General features: G+C 45.2%; 1 protein-coding gene across 1 annotated transcript in view; it reads right to left on the minus strand.

Moving 5' to 3' along the window:
- Positions 1-17,417, minus strand: part of fhad1 (forkhead-associated (FHA) phosphopeptide binding domain 1) — a 131,719-nt gene that overhangs the window by 85,960 nt on the left and 28,342 nt on the right. The window contains exons 13-16 of the mRNA XM_059638058.1: positions 5,871-6,014; positions 4,120-4,312; positions 2,792-2,862; positions 1,904-2,041 (exon numbers count right to left, since the gene is read on the minus strand). Coding sequence (XP_059494041.1) covers positions 1,904-2,041; positions 2,792-2,862; positions 4,120-4,312; positions 5,871-6,014 — 546 coding nt within the window. The remainder of the gene's footprint in view (positions 1-1,903; positions 2,042-2,791; positions 2,863-4,119; positions 4,313-5,870; positions 6,015-17,417) is intronic.

Raw genomic sequence — 17,417 nt, forward strand, 5'->3', positions numbered from 1 at the left:
AAATTTCCTGCCTTTTTCCTGAAACACTGCCTCCATTTAAGTCACGACCCCCAGAGCCCTCTTGAATGTCCCAATTAAACTATACTCCCAGGGATTGCATTCCATCCTTGATCTATGCTCTGTGTGAACCAGTTGTTTTTTTTCTCACTTACCATTAGCTTGTTTTAAACTGTGCCCTCTATTTAGCAATAAGTATGAACAATGTTTCCCTATCCATTCCCTCGAGGTGTCCCTTGATTTCAAACCCTTCCACCAAGTCTCCTCTTAACATTCTCCTCTCTGAAGGAAACAGTACCAACTTCTCTGAGCTTTCCACTTGACTGAAATGGATTGTCCACATTTGTAAACCTTTTCTGCTCACTCTCTTTGATACATTCACATGTTTTGGCTCTGACAGGAGTTAGGTGAAGCGGTCTCTTACTTCCTGTCTCCCTCTTGCTCTAATCACAGGAGATACATTACACTATCTTCCAAACTGATGGGACTCTGCGTCTACCAAAGCAATTTTGGGAAATTAAACTCAACACCTCCACTGAGAATGAATTCGATACAGCTCTAAACTACAGAGTAGCTCAGGCACTGCTCACCAGCCTCTCTCCTGCTCCCATCATATCAAACATTCACATGCTCTTGACACTGATGCAAATGTAACACAGTGTGGAGCTGGATGAGCACAGCAGGCCAGGCAGCATCGGAAGAGCAGGAAAGCTGATGTTTCCGGTCGGGACTGTCCTAATGGAATAAAGGCTATTTGACTGGGCGAGGCAATCAGAGGTATGACGACATGAAATTAATACCTACAGCAGAGTTCACAAGTCAGGCTTATAACTTATTTTCTAATCCAGAGGGAACAGGGTTCGGGAATATTTTCTGAAGAAGGGTCCCGACCCAAAACATCAGCTTTCCTGTTCCTCTGCTGCTGCCTGGTCTGCTGTGTTCGCCCAACCCCACACTGTGTTATCTCTGACTCCAGCATCTGCAGGTCTTGCTCTCTCTGTTGCAACTGTGCCTCCTTCTGAGTGATCGATGGTACGTGCATGTATTCCATTCAGGTTTAATTTCTCCTGCATTCTTGCTCAATCTGTAAAATCCCTGCCACAAAAACCTCACCTGATCACCGATGTGACTCCTGCCTGAAGCAGGCTATGTTTAAATGTGAACGCTGGTGAGGATTGGCTAAGATCAGGCTCAGGTTTAGCAGCAAATTACAACAGATTTTATCTGCATGTTGTTTGACAGCCACGCAGGTATTGTCAGAGGGCATCGCAGCAGCAAACACTGTCCTCGGGGAAAGGACACACAGAGGTGGTACGTTAAGAGTGTTAGTACAGCACTTTATGAATTCAAATCCTACCCTTGGAACCACACGGCACGGTGGCTCAGTGATTAGCACTGCTGCCTCATGGAGCCAGGGACTCAGGTTCGACTCCACCCTCAGACGACAGTCTGTGTGGAGTTTGCACGTTCTCCCTGTATCTGTGTGGGTTTCCTCTGGGTGCTCCAGTTTCCTCCCATTGTGCAAAGAGGTGCGGAGAAGGTGGATTGGCCATGCTAAATTGCCCGTGGTGTTCAGGGATGTGTGCGTTAGATATGGGGAAATCTTGGGGTAAGGCAGTGAGCCAGGGTGAGATGCTGTTCAGAGCGGCCGTGTGAACTTGTTGGGCCGAATGGCCTGTTTCCACACTGTAGGGATTCTATGAAGCAATCATCACAAATGACCAACAGGTAATTCCAGACCACTTTATGGCTCATTCTGACTGGCCAGATACAGCCCAGCGACATGCTTCCTGATGCTAAGCGCAGGAGACACAGTCATGGGAAGGATACCAATGTTAAAAGACGAGCAGAATAAAATCATGGAAACATGTAGGCCCATTCTAGCACCAAGGGAAAGACTGTTTACCTGGTCATGTTTTATCTGAATCTCTGCCTGCGAATTCTTTACCTCTTCGGCCAGCTGTTGCTCCCACTCTGCCCTCAGCTCGTTTAGCAGCTGCTGGCTCTCACTCTCCTGGGAGCTCTGCACCTGATCCACCTGTTGCTGGGGTGACATATTCAGGCAGTTAGGTTGCATTGGGTCATAAGCCAGGTTGCAATATCCCAGGACTGAGCTGGAAGGCCCAGGAGGTAATGACTAATCTCCAGGACACACCTGCAGGCAGCAAAATCCTAGGGGCATGAAAAACAATCACCCACTCCTTCCAAAACTTTCGACTGTTGCTTCTAAAAATAATTGGAGCTGGAGTGAAGGCTACTTGAGTGGTTGTGGCAATCAGAAGTATGAAGACATGAAATTAAAACCTACAGCAGAGTTTGCAAGTCAGTCTTATAATTTATTTTTCTAATCCTGAGGGAACAGAGTTCCGGAATATTGCTGTCCCAGGCACCTTAGTGATTTTGGAAAGCATCTGTTGATATATGGTATTAAATAGCAGCCCCAGTCTCAATGTCTCAGCGAGTAATTACACTGCCAGTCCTGAACAGAGACAGAAAATATCAGGGAGGACTCAGATCCTGTCCAAAATCTAAGAGGAGAAGCTGTTTGTCAGCAGGGGCAACAAGGCAGATTGGTAACTGGTCTGAGAAAGATAGTATGATTGCACACAAACATAAATATTTCAGCTCCTGTGCTGAAATATGTCTGGGGACTAGGTCAGGATAGACATTGTATCTGCTCTGGCTCCCTGCGGCTGTGTGAGTCCATGTATTGGTTCCTGGTTGTGAACAGGGATGCATTATCAATTGCTGACTAAGGGCTTTGCTGGTCTATTCTACAATGCTCGCATTGTACCTGCAATGACTTTATCTGCTCCTCTGCTCCATAAAGCTTCTCCTGCAGCAGCTGAAAGTATCCAACAATTCCTGCAAAGAAACAAAATGGAACAGGGTGACGTTGCTCCCATTCTAAATAATGATTCATCCTTAACCTTCAGCCCTCTGAACTATCAAGTCCCAGGTTATTCACAGCAAGTCTGCAGTTCCCTCACAACTGTCCTGTCAATACACCTCAAGCCTAGCCTCGGAGAGGGGGTGTTTCACAACATCTCATCTCCAACAAGAGAGAACCTGATCCTTATACCCCCCCACCCCCCACTCCACCCCCACCGCCCAGGATGATCACTGGCATTACCATCACCCAAATCTCCCGCCATCAACATTCTGTGGATTATCATTGACCAGGAACAGGACTAGCTACATAAATGCTTTGGCTGCAAGAGCAGGTCAATGGCTGGCAATTCTGTGGCGAGTAACTCACCTCCTGACTCCCCAGAGTTTCTCCACTGTTCACTACACACAAGTCTGGAGTGTGATGGAATACTCCCCACTTGCCTGGATGAGTGCAGCTCCGACAGCACTCAAGAAATTCAACGCCTCCCACAACAAAGCAGCCCATTTGATCGATGCCTCAAACGGCTACTCCAATATTCACTTCCTCAGCCACCAACGCACAACGGCAACATTATCTACCACATACAAGATGCATTGAAGCAACTCATTAAGCAACTCTTCCAAACCCACGACGATGACAGCAGATGCAAGGGAACACCCCCAGCAGTAAGATCCCACCCCCCTCCAAGTCACACAGATCCTGATATTATTATCAGAAAGTCAAATTCCTGGAACTGCCTCCCTAACTGTGGGTGTCTTTACACCATATGGATTGTGATGGCTCAAGAGACTCTCAACTATCTGGACAAGGCCGATTAGGGATGGGCAATAAATCACAGCAATGACCACAGCCCAAGAATAAATTGTTAAAAAAAAACTTGACTCCAAACAGAGTTTTGAGGAGTGGCTTATGTTGCAGTTGTAATGGGAAAGGTTGGGGGCAGGCTGTGACAAAGTGGTAAACCCTATTAGGGGTTACTATACTTCATCCACTTATAGGTTTAAACAATTTTTTAAAATCTAATAAATCAGTTTATGGTCTTTCCACAAAGTCTCAAGGATTCTCAGAGTAGAAAGGATCTCTTCCAGGTTTTTCACCCATTCAGAGGGTGAACCAAACCTTTCCCCAGACTGGGACTCTGTTTTAACCGAACTCCCAAGGGTTGACCTAACAATGAAAGATTCCCTGTGACACCAGCCCACCTCACTCTTAATGAACAATGTTGTCACCTCCTTCACAGCTGGATCTATCTATCCCAGCGTCCAATAGGCTCTGCTCTGACTGCTGTTGCCACGACAACATGAGGCTTAAAATGCCAGTGACCGCTTTCTGTACCCAAAGAAGGCTCTGATCAATGGAGAGTTCTTGTAGCATCTCGAGCTCTTCCTTCACCCGGTTCCCAAAGTCAGTGCGCAGGCGGGCCTGGTGATAAATACAATTTACAGTCTGTGTTAGGAAAACCCAGTACCAACACAACCCACAGCAGGTGCAAGTAGCTCAGGTGAAAATGTGAAGGAAAAGTCTCCAAGAGACAGCCCAACAATGGGACACAGAGCTGTGACATTGTTAATAGGACCATCTAAAGCCCCATGCAGCTCAGAAAATACTGTGATGGCAGCAGTTGTTATTCACGCACAAGCTGTGGGTTGACATAACCCCTGAACCTACCTGTGGAGGAGATGAGTCTGTACCTTGTAACAAACTTGTAAAGTGTTATATCTTGACATTGTGTAAGTGTTTCCAATGTCTGACTGTAAACCAGCAGCCTGCTTTATATACCTCTCCTGAATTCAATTACCATCAACTTCAATGGAAACAAAGGGCAGTGTTTCAGATCAATCCAATATCCATTCCAATGGATGACATTCCTAGGGGTGATACTGGAATGTTGGGCTGTCTTTGGATAGATGCCCTGGGATCGGGAACCCTCAGGAGCAGGTCAGCTGATTGATGGGAGTGGGCTCTGTCAATCATTTGCCAATCTGTGACCACCTTCCACACTTAGTTGGGCTGTTCATGATTTTCAGCCTGCACTGTCAGACGAAGGGCAGAAGCTCACAGGGAAGTGTAACCCACCCATTTGTAATGGATGTTGGAATCACAAAGTCATGGGTTCAAACCCCACGCTAGGATAAGAGTAAAAAAATCAAGCCTAACACTTCCTTTGCAGTATTGAGGGGGCGCTGCACAGTCTTTTCAATGAAATGTTAAACAAGGACCCCACCTGACTGTTCAAGTGGATGTAAACATTATTTTGAAGAGGAGTTGGGGATGTATCCCTAGTGTCCTGGTCAATTTTTCTCCCTCAATCAATAACACACACGATAAAGGATTATCCGGTCATCTGCGTATGTAGGGGTTTAACTTTGTGCAAGCTCGCTGTTTGTTATATTAATTTGATTATATGAATAGATAAGTACTTCAGTTGGTTGTAAAGCACCATGAGACATCCAGTGAATTCAAGGCTTTCCCGATTGTTGCTGGTTGTTATGGATCAGCTTCGAGATATCTGGCTCTTGGCCAAACCTGGCAATGGGTAGCCTGGGAAGGTGACCTGAAAAGCTTATGTTAGGTCAGGGCAATAATAAAGGGATATGGAACCCTAGTGGGCAGATGAATTTGACGTATAGACCTGCCATGATCTGGCGGAATGGTGGGACCGCGTTCTAGGATCTTGTCTATCCTTCTCCTATGGAGAGACATTGGATTTTGATGTGAAGGCCATGATTTTTAATTCTGACACTGAACACCCTCACAATCAAATGAACAAACTCAAGGGGATGACCTCAGAGGGGCATTCAGAATTGATGAGGTGAGTCCCAAACAGGACTGATCATCTTTAAACATTGCAAGGCTCCTCCAGAGGACCAGTGATGGAGGCTGTGTAATCTGAACAAAGGTTCAAAGGCATGGCTCAGTCAGGTCAGGAACTCTAGATCTGAACCCTACTCAAGCAGTCACTTTGTGCATTGCAGCTAACCTCCATCTCATCCAGTGCTTTCCTCAGCCCGTCTGTGTTGGTAAGCCGTCTCTCTTCCTCCGAGACTTTCCAATCTAGTTCACCTTGTAGCTTCTCCTTGAACTCCTCCCGCTCATTGATAATCTGCTTCATCTGCTCAATCACCTGAAAATAAGAAACCCAGAGAAGGAGCTTCACAGAGAGTTGACCCGCAATCCCCACCAGTGAGCTACAATACACGGTGGAGAAAGACATAGGCTTCGTGCACTGAACTAATCCAAGTGTGTTTCTGCCTCCCTGGCTCGATGTGTCTGTTCCGCTGATTGTGCTCCAGAGCTACACAGGCCTGAAAGTCCCAGGCTTTGTGGTCACCTGAACTCAGGTCCTCTAACACATTCAACACACTTACTCATGTTCACTATTCAATAAAACACAATGCTAGAGTGTGCGCGCATGGGATAGCATGTGCGCGTGGAATAGCATGTGCGTGTGGGATAGTGTGTGTGTGGGAAAGCATGTGCACGTGGGATAGCGTGTGCACGTGGGAAAGCATGTGCACGTGGGATAGCGTGTGCACGTGGGAAAGCATGTGCGCGTGGCGGGGTGTGGACGAGAAAGGAGCAAAGAGGTCGGGGAATAAAGAGACGTCAGCAATACGTATAATGATAGTGTCGATGAGATAGGAGAGATCTGGAGGGAGACAGAAACTTCAGCAGAGTCAGGGAGAATGTGTGTATCTGTGGTGCTGTGTAAATAACCAGTTTTGAGGCAAGATTTAAGGAGGGGAATTTGGGAAATTCAAGCTAGTTAGACCCCATACACACAATGAAAAATGCTGGCAGAGCTGGTGGCAGTGAAAAAAAAATACAACAGGCATCAAATGCAACCACTGACGTGAACCTTGTGGACAAGTGGAGAAGAAAAGGAAATGTTTCCAGGCTCAGGATGTCATGGATGCAACCAAAGGTCAACAAACGGACCCAGAGACCAGGCAGCGGTGCATGAGCCCTGACGCAGGACAGGCACTGACCACAACAGAACATTTGCAGAGACCAGGCAGCGGTGCATGAGCCCTGACCCAGGACAGGCACTGACCACAACAGAACATTTGCAGAGACCAGGACAGGCCTGAAGGTTATGTTAACACTCCCAGAGCCGTTCCAGTGATCGATGGGTCACCACCAGGCTTGAGAATGGAAGGCTCAGAGCTAAGAATTGACAAAGATATAGAACAGCTTCAGCCTTAGATTTTAAAAAGAGCAGGGCTAAAGGAGTAGGTTACTGTACAGGACTATATATTACCACATGTGGTGGGGGAGCAATGACAAACAGGGCAAGGCATTGGTGAAAAACTGCACCATATGAACAATCATTGAAAACATTTAATGATTATATTTATGAGTGAGGAGGAATTTAATCATTGAATGTGCAAAATGTAATCAGGGAAAAGAAGCCTGGGGAAGGCGTGGATTTGTTTGTAAATTAAATTCGCCATAGAGCAGACAATTACTCACACGAGAGGCTGGAAGCAGAATTACTTCATAACCTGAATTGTGCTCGGAGTTTCAGGAGCGATGTTTCAGGAGCGATCGGGACGCACCAGTGACAAAGCGGAGAGTTTTTGACACAAGGTGAAGCTGTACAGCTCATGTGGTAAATGAACCCCAGAGCCTCGGTGGGGTGTTCTTTTGAGGGGAGAACGAAGCATCACGGAAAAAGAAATTTTTCTTTATTCATTCACAGGATGTTGACATCACTGGCTAGGCTGCATTTATTGCCCATCCCTAATTACTCAGAGGGCAGTTGTGAGTCAACCACATTGCTGTGGGTCTGGAGTCACATGTAGGCCAGACCAGGTAAGGATGGCAGTTTCCTTCCCTGGGATAGCGTGTGCACATGGGATAGTGTGCCCAGAGGGCTTTTTCAACAACTGACAATGGACTCACGGTCATCGTTAGATTTTTAATTCTAGAATTTCATTGAATTCAAATGTCAGCATCTGCTGTGGCGGGATTTGAACCCGGGTCCCCAGGATGTTATCTGGGTCTCTGGATTAACAGTCCAGTGACAATACCACCAGACCATCACCTCCCCCAGCTCATGGGAAGAAAGTACACAAGAAGCATGGCCTATCCGAACAGAGAAGATGGTTCCCACTATAACCAGAAGTGTCCGAACACAGAGGGAATGAGCCACAACAAACAGACAATTGCCCAGCAGGATGGGTACAAGGTCAGAATGGTGGCATAGTGGCACAGAGACAAGTCAGCAGTAATCCAACACAGACTACGATGAAAAAAAACAGAGAAAATCACTGAGACTATAGCAGCTACAAGAAGTGGAAACTAACTGCAAAACCAGGTTTTAAAAAAAGGCAATTCTGGGAGAAAAGAATTCTGGAGTGTTAAACTGGAAATAAACAGACACAGCAAAGCTTTTGCACTCACCAACTGGGGCGAATGTCTCAGTTTCACCACAACCTAAATGGCTTAATTTAAGATTAAATTGCAGCCATCCTCAATGAAACTACAGAGGCCAGAAAGAGCATCATTGTGAGCATAAGGCCAACTCACAGCAAAGCTCAGTACAAGCAATGAGAAATTACAGAATCTCTTTTTGTTGCTTGTGATGAAAAACTCAAAATCAATGAATGAAGGTCAACAAAATTTCATCTGCATATCTGGGAAGTGAATTACAAAGGGGATTCTCAAGATATTCGATACAGGTTTGGTGCAATTAAAGACAGATTCCAGATTACCCTCAGACGCAACACAAAGCCATTCTGCGTCTCCACACAAATTGGAGTGCTACACTTACTCTTAGAGCAAGTTAAAGATCTAGATTCTATGCTGAGACAAGGGGTAATTTCACTGATTACAGGCCAGGTAAAGGGATGGTCAGGAATGGGGACAGGACCAAAATCTAATGATCGAGAAAGAATTTGCCTAGATCTAACTCAATCGAAGAAAGCAATGGCACATTCAACAGGCTCAATGTCTGTATTCACAAAACCAGTCAAGAATACCCCATTTACTAAAGCAGATGCTAACACAGGATAATGGGAACTGCAGATGCTGGAGAATCCAAGATAACAAAGTGTGGAGCTGGATGAACACAGCAGGCCAAGCAGCATCTCAGGAGCACAAAAGCTGACGTTTTGGGCCTAGGCCCTTCATCAGAGAGCTCTCATTGTTACTTCAACAGGTTACTCTTTGCAATAGTATACACAACCTACCCCAGTTCCAAAGAACTACGTTAAAATGCGCTGATGGTGGCATATGTCCCATGGAGCCACAATGGAAGGACATGTCCAAAGCATTAGAACATGCATGAAAGTGCTTTGGAATGCAGCTCTAAAGTTCAGTGAGAAGATGTGTTTGCTCAACTGCGAATGACATTCCACGAGCACTTGTTTAAAGTTACTGGTCTCACAGTTCAGCCTCACCCCTGCCCTAACAAAGCCACAATTGCCAACCATCAGAAATTCCTTGGGTGATAAACCAGGGAGAGGAATGGTTTTGTCAAACCTAGCAAAAGTCAGTGTGTTTGGGACAGAAATGCAGGCTTGTATGAATGTGCCTCCTGGTTTTATGTAGACACATGACCGCTACCATGTGGCATGAACCAGGGACTGCCATCATTCAATCAGGTTCATTAAAGGTACAGGAAAGTAAAGACTGTTGACTTTAGAGTGCATAACATGACATCAGGAAGGGAGTATTAAACAGCTGTTTAAAAAGAGCTACTGAGGTAGGAATGTTCTCGAGTAGATCTCTTCACTCACAAGAACTGGTTATACTGTGACTGTTGATCAGTTTTCTGAATACTGCAAGGTGGGCCTGCCTACTTTGCCAAGTGCCTGGAAGAATGCCTCAGCTGTTACAGCATTCCTGACGCTGTGATGAACAAAAAATTCAGCTGCTCTGTAAAGGATTGTGAAATGCAACACTGCCCATCATTGCCGTACTATCCCCAGTCAAACAGAAAGGCTGTGGCAGCAGTGAAGAGGATGAGGTAGGCCTGATAAATTAAGCTGCATTTAATACAATGCAAGTGGCCCAACAGGTAAGGCAGATGAACTCATGGCATGGTTGCGAACGTGGGACTGGAATATCAACAGCAACTACAGAGACGTGGCTCAAGGATGGACAGGACTGGCAGCTTAATGTTATGGGGTATACAAGCTAAAGGAAGGAGAGAAAGGGGAGCAAGAGAGGAGGGGGAGTGGTGTTTTTGATTAGGGATAACATTATTGCTGTATTTAGGAAGATATTCCTTGGAATAGGTCCAGAGAAATTATTTGGGTGGAAGGGAGAGATAAGAAAGGGAGATTCACCTTAGTGGGACCATACTACGGACCCCCCGAACAGTTAGCAGGAAATTGAGAAACAAATTTGTAAGGAAGCCTCAGTTATCTGTAGGAATAATATTGTGGTTATGGAAGGGGTTTTAATTTTCTAAACATAGACTGGGACTGCCACAGTATTAAGGGATTTGATAGAGAGGAATTTATTAAGTGTGTACAAGAAAATTTTCTGATGCCGCATGTGGACATACCGATTCAAGAAGGTGCAAAACTTGACCTAGTTTTGGGAAATAAATCAGAGCAAATAACTGAGATGTAGGCTGGGGGAGAACTTTGGGGCCAGTGACCGCAATTCTATTAGTTTTAAAATAGTGGTGGAAAAGGGTAGACTGGATCTAAAAGTTAAAGTTCCCAATTTGAGGAAGGTCAGTTTTGATGGTATTAGACAGGAACTTTAAAAAATGAATTGGAGGCAATATTCGCAGGTAAAGAGACAGATGAAAAGTGGGAAGCATTTAAAAATGAGATAACAAGAGTTCAGAGATAGCATGTTCCTGTTAGGGTGAAGGGCAAGGCTGGTAGGTGTAGGGAATGCTGGATTACTAGAGGAATTGAGGCTTTGGTCAAGAGGAAGAAAGTGTATGTCAGGTATCGGCAGCAGGGATCAAGTGAATCCCTGGAAGAATATGAAGGCAGGAGTATACTTAAAAGGGAAATCAGGAGGACAAAAAGGAGACATGAGGTAGCTTTGGCAGGTAGAGTTAAGGAGGATCCAAAGGGATTCGACAAATACATTAAGGACAAAAGGGTAACTAGGGAGAGAATAGGGCCCCTTAATGATCAGCAAGGACACCCATATGTGGAACCACAGGAGATGGGGTAGATACTGAACAACTATTTTGCATCAGTGTTTACTCTGGAGAAGGTTATGGAAGATAGAGAACATGGGGAAATAAATAGTGACATCTTGAAAATTGTCCATATTACAGAGGAGGTATTGAACGTTTTAAAACGCAGAGAGGTGGATAAATCCCACGGACCTGATCAGGCGTACCCTAGAACTCTGTGGGAAGCTAGGGAAGACATTACTGAGATATCTGTATCTTTGATAGCCACAGGTGAGGTGCCAGAAGACTGGAGGTTGGCTAATGTGGTGCCACTATTTAAGAAAGGTGGTAAGGAAAAGCCAGGGAACTATAGAACAGTGAGCCTGACATTGGTGGTGAGCAAGTTGTTACAGGGAATCCTGAGGAACAGGATTTACATGTATTTGCAAAGGCAAACACTGATTAGGGATAGTCTGCATAGCTTTGTGCAGAGGAAATTGTGTCTCACCAACTTGATTGAGTTTTTTGAAAAGTAACAAAGAGGATTGATGAGGCAGAGTGGTCGACATGACCTATATGGACTTCAGTAAGGTGTTTGACAAGGTTGCTCTTGATAGACTGGTTAGCGAGGTTAAGTCACACTGAATACAGGGAGGACTGACCATTCAGATACAGAGCTGGCTCGAAGGTAGAAGACAGAGGGTGGTGGTGGAGGGGTGCTTTTCAGATTGGAGGCCTGTGACCAGTGGGTGTGCCACAAGGATCGGCGCTGGCTCCTACTGCTTTTTGTCATTTATATAAATGATCTGGATGTGAACATAGGAGGTCTGGTTAATATGTTTGCAGGTGACACCAAAATTGTTGGCATAGTGGACAGCGAAGAAGGTTACCTTGGAGTAACAAAGAAAGTAGACACCCACGCCAGTCTGACTAAACTTGGAGAACACCACACGAGTGAAGTCAATTGCATAGCCTCACTCACATCCTGAACAGAGGGGCTCTGGGACAGCCCTCAGCAAAACCCTGAAACAAAACCAAGCCTCAGCTAAACGGTTAACGTTCAGGATCTGGGGCAGTATGCCTATATGTGGACTTGAGACTGTTAAAGATTCCCACTGGACCCAAATTGAATAAGAGAGCTCATAGGTTGGTATCCTGGAGAGTGCACACCCTGGAAAATCCAGTTACATCTGGTTTGGAACTGGTTATTGGTCTCCTGGTTCCAATAGAGATTGATGCCAGCCCAGTGACCTTTAACATAATTCACTCTGGACTCCAAACCTTACGTTTGTGCAAGGCCTTGGCTAGACTGGAATCTATACTGGGGAACCTTTACAGATTAAGAGTAGAACTTCAGTTTCAGTCTGAGAAGCAGCTTAGGTTCAGTTCCCACTGATTGCAGTAAAAGGCTTGAGCCCAATCTTGATGAAGCAAAGTTGGTTGAGAAAGATTCACTTAGATTGACTCAACATTTTTCTATAAGAAAATGGCTGCCTGCATGAAGCCCTGATTAAATAGCCAGAGGTTTTTCAGGAAGGTCTGGGGACTATAAAAGGAGCCAAGGCTACCTTACATATTGACCAGGAAGCAGTTCCACAATTCTGCAAGACCTGCCCCATTTCCATTTGCCTTACTGGCAAAAGTAGAGGTAGAAATGTGAAGGCTGGAAAACGAAGGAATCGTCAAACCCGTCCAGTTTGGCCATACCAATTGTGATGTCCGACAGGTCGGTTCATCTTTGTGGGGGCTTTAAACAAACGGCAAACTGTTTTTCATTGCTGGAAGAAGTACTCAACCCCTCACACAGAGGATTTATACACAAAGCTGGCTGCGGGTGGTCAGGGGGGGTAGAGGAGGCCTGTCCTTTACGAAGTTGAACATAAGTCATGTGTACCTGCAATTGTGGTTAGATGAGAATTCCCAGAAATATGCTACAATTAATACCCGTAAGGATTTGTACCAAAAATAAGTCTGCCACTTGGGGTATCGTCAGCCTGTGTGGTTTTTCAGTGGACGATGGAGAACATTTTACAAGAGCTACCCCAGGTCGTCATTTATCTAGATGATGTGCCAATAACCGGGAAGACCAATAAGGAGCACATAGGGAACTTGGAGTTGGTCCTTAGACATCTCTCTCAGGTGGGCGCATACACCTTAAAAGGGAGAAATGTATGTTCCAGGCACTCTAAGTGACCTGCATGGGCTACAGTCAACAAGACTGGGTTACGCTGTTGGATAACGTGAGGGCGCTCAAAGATGCCCCAGTTTCCACATCTGTACTGGGGCTTAGGTTTCTCTTTGGGCTGCTAAATTATTATGGAAATTTCATACATAACCTGGCATCCATCCTGGTTCCTTCGCATCAACTCTTTTAAAAAGGATCATTTGGGTTGCATAGCCAAGCCATGGCTTTAAGGGACGTGAAGCTGTCATCCTCTAAGGTGTTGGCACACTATGATCCCAAGCGAGATCTGATATTGACATGCAATGCCTCCCCAAACGGCATCAGGGTGGTACTAGCTCATAGATGGCCCCATTGGAGAGGAACCCCCAACAGTGTATGATTCCAGGACTTTGGCTAATGCAGAGCGTAAATACGTCCAGATAGAGAAGGAAGATTTGGCGGTCATATTTGGAGTCAGGATGTTCCACCAATGCCTTTTTGGGCTTAAATTTGTAACAATAACAGACCACAAACCCATGCTAAGTAGTACTTAAAGAGGTCAAGGCAGTGCCACCTATAGCTTCAGGTCAAATTCAGCGTATATATATAAAGCGTGACTTGGTGACCGGATACCAGCCTCCCTGGAGTTATTTCCATCTGCAACAGTGTGAAAATGTGTGAAGTAAGAGCAAAGAAACATCCGGGATAGAAATGTTAATAAAAGAATGCAAGAGCTACCAGAGCAAGAGATCAGGGAGAGAGATTGGATAAGACATCAACAGAGGGAAAGAATGATTATAAAGTAAGCATAACAACTGAGATCACATAGGATTTTAACAGATCAAGGGACTGTCAGATGAAATCACAACACAGACATTTAATTGAACTAGAAACCAAGAGGAATGTGGAACTATTTGTCCGAAGAAGTGTAACAAGAGAACTCTTCCCCGAGAGAGGGAACACTCACACTGAGCAAAGGAAGAGTACAGAACATCAAACACCTCAAAATGAATCCAGAACCAGATCAGAGAGATAAAGAGTTAAGGCACCAAGGTCACAAATGCTGAGACTTTGAAACGACGATGTTTATCAGGAAGTTGGTGGTGGGTATAGACTTGGGGAGAGAGATGGAGGAATGAGATATCAGCAGAAAGCACAATGCTGATGATGTATTATGGCAGAAAGATGAAGTGACGGTCATATGATGCAGAGAAATCTAGAATACAGCGGATGTTTTGACCACACTCTCAGAGAAGGGTGTGTATGCAATGCTGTTTCAAGGAAAGCCCCATGGATTCATGAAGCAGTGCTTGGGAGATCAAAGCTAGTTAGACCTCACACACATAATTAAACAGAGGAGATGGGATCAAAATCAACACAGTGAACATAACACATCAACACGTCTAGAAACTGGGAGCAAAGTATCAATAAAATGGAAGTATGTATACACTGAAAGTGGCACAGAGTGGTTAAAAATGCATACACCAGATTGTGTGTTTTCTAAATAGGGGTGTAGAGAACTAAAGCAGGATACTTATGATAAACCTGCATAAGATATTGGCTTGGCCTCAGCAGGAAGATTGTACCCAGTTCTGAGGGCCACACTTTTGGAAGGACCCAAAGGCAATTGGAGTCAGCTCAGAGAAGATTTCCGAGACTGGGTGAGGAACTTCAGGCAGATCTGAGAGACGGTGGCACTTCTCCTCAGAGAAGAGAAGGCTGAAAGGAGATTCTGTAGAGGGATTCAAAATCACGAGGGCTCTGTCCAGGATTGATAGGGAGAAACTGTTCCCATCATCAGAAGGCTGGAGAACCATAGGACGCGGGTTTAAAGTAATTAGCAAAAGAAGTAATGATAACACAAGAAAATTGTGTTTTTACGTTTCAAGCGGTTAAGATCTGGAACGTGGTACCTGAGAATGTGCTGGGATTGGATTCAAGTATGGCATTCAAAAGAATTGTGATCTGAAGGACGAAATCTTGCAGGGCTACAGGGTAGAAGTAGGGAAGTGACACTTGGTAAGGTGCTCTTGCAGAGAGCTTGCACTGATATAATGGGCCAAATGGCCAACTCCTGGGCAGTAACCCTTCCAAGATTCTATAGCTGGAAATAGCTGGCATTGTTACTATTACTAACAGCAAGAGTGGGTATACAAACTGATATGATCTTTCAGAAACACTTCAAGACACTCCAAGTACAATGAGTTACTTTAGAGTACAGTGCTTTTTATTGTGTAGTCTCATTGCAATGTCAAGTTTCAATGATATTCTTTATGACTCAAATACGTTCTCAGAATATAGGATCATTATAATGCAAAATTACAATTTACTCATCATTAATCAGACAATTCCTGGAAGAAAACAAGGCTTAAACTTGTACACCAGCAACATACATCAGCAAGTCAGTAAAGTAAATGAAAAGCTGACTCATATTCTTTAGATCATTCGATAAAGCAGCCTCCAGGTATTATCCCATGTGTGAGAAAATTACTGCTCCGGAATACATTTTAACTTCAATTTCATTCGGATGAAGATGTTTTGACTCTGGACCTAAATGGCCACTTATCCTGTACAAGCCTAGACAGTCAGTCTTGGTTAAGTCTGAACGATGGACAGCATCATAGCAAAATGGAAGTCTATGTTCTATGTTCTAAAACCTGACAACATCCAGAATCTCCAGAAGAGGCCCACAGGCAACAATTAGACAGGACCTTCACCCATGTAGCACCATCTCCTGACCTCCAGCACCACCACAGCCATTTGCAGCCAACCTGCCTCACAGCGCCGGGGACTCGGGTTCGATTCCACCCTCGGACGACTGTCTGTGTGGAGTTTGCACATTCTCCCCGCATCTGCGTGGGTTTCCTCCGGGTGCTCCATTTTCCTCCCACAGCCCAAAGATGTGCAGGCTGGGTAGACTGGCCATGCTAAATTGCCCCACAGTGTTCAAGGATGTGTAGGTTAGGTATGTTAGCCAGGGAAAATGTAGTGTTACAGGGAGGGGATGGGGGGGATGGGTCTGAGTGGGGTGCTCTTTGGAGGGTCAGTTTGGACTTGTAGGGCTGAAGGGCCTGTTTCCACACTGTAGGGATTCTATGATTCCTTACTTTTAAAATACACAGTCTGGTGATGCAGGAAAGACACAAGCTATTTTAGAAACATCTAGTGCCCACCAGAAGTAACGGGATCATCAGCAGATTTTTTTTAGGGGTGTTGGCTGATGGATAGATATTCTCCATGACACCTTGGAAAAATGTCCTTCACCTCTTCCAACAATGCCACATGATGTTTTACACCCACATGAGGAATCAGATCGAGTCGCACTTTAATGTCTCTTTTCAAAGTTGGCACCACTGAAAATGCAGCTCACACTCGGTAGTGCTCCTTCAGATTCAGCAGCATAGAGAATGATACACATGGCCAGTGGCTGAAGTTATCAATGCTCAGAACACACACAGTGTATCCCAACCTTGCTGCTGGCCTGTATTGCAACGGGCTACCCAAAGCCAGGCTAAACCGGTTAGCAAGTTCCAACAGAGCACAGCGTTTTCTTCAGCCAGCACAGAACCAGAGCAAAATCAGAGCGGCCCATTCAACCATTCAAGCCCCCTCTGCCATTCAGCTTGATCGTGGCTGATCATCCAACCCTGACCTACTTTCCCTCCATACCCATTGGTTCCTTCAGCTCTAAGAATTATATTTAATTCCTTCTTAAAAGCATTCCATGTTTTGACCTCAACCACTTTCAATGGCTGAGAATAGCACAGGCTCCCCACTCTGGGGGTAAAGAAATTTCTCCTCATCTCAGCCCAAAATGGCACTCCCCATATCCTAAGAATGGGATCCCTGGTTCAGAGCTCTCTGGTCATCAGAAACATCCTTCCTGCATTTATCCTGCCTAGTCTTGTAGACTTGTACAGGGTTACGAGGTTTCCCCCTCACTCTAAGCCCCAATCCTAACCAGTCCAGCTTCCCTTCCTATGTTGGTCCTGCCATCTCAGGAGTCAGTCTGGTAAAACTTTGTTGCACTCCTTCCATCCTTCTTCAGATAAGGAGACCAAAAGCAGCACACTTTTGTGTTCAAAATGCCACTTCATTTGACCTGCTGCTCTAAGATTCATAGAATCCCTACAGTGTGGAAACAGGCCCTTCAGCCCAACGAGTCCACACTGAACCACCCAGACACATCCCCCTATAACTCACCTAATCTACACATCCCTGAACACTACAGGCAATTTAGCATGGCCAATCCACCTGGCCTGCACATCTTT

This window comes from Stegostoma tigrinum, chromosome 28 (assembly GCF_030684315.1).
Source record: "Stegostoma tigrinum isolate sSteTig4 chromosome 28, sSteTig4.hap1, whole genome shotgun sequence".
In the NCBI taxonomy this organism is placed as follows: Eukaryota; Metazoa; Chordata; class Chondrichthyes; order Orectolobiformes; family Stegostomatidae; genus Stegostoma; species Stegostoma tigrinum.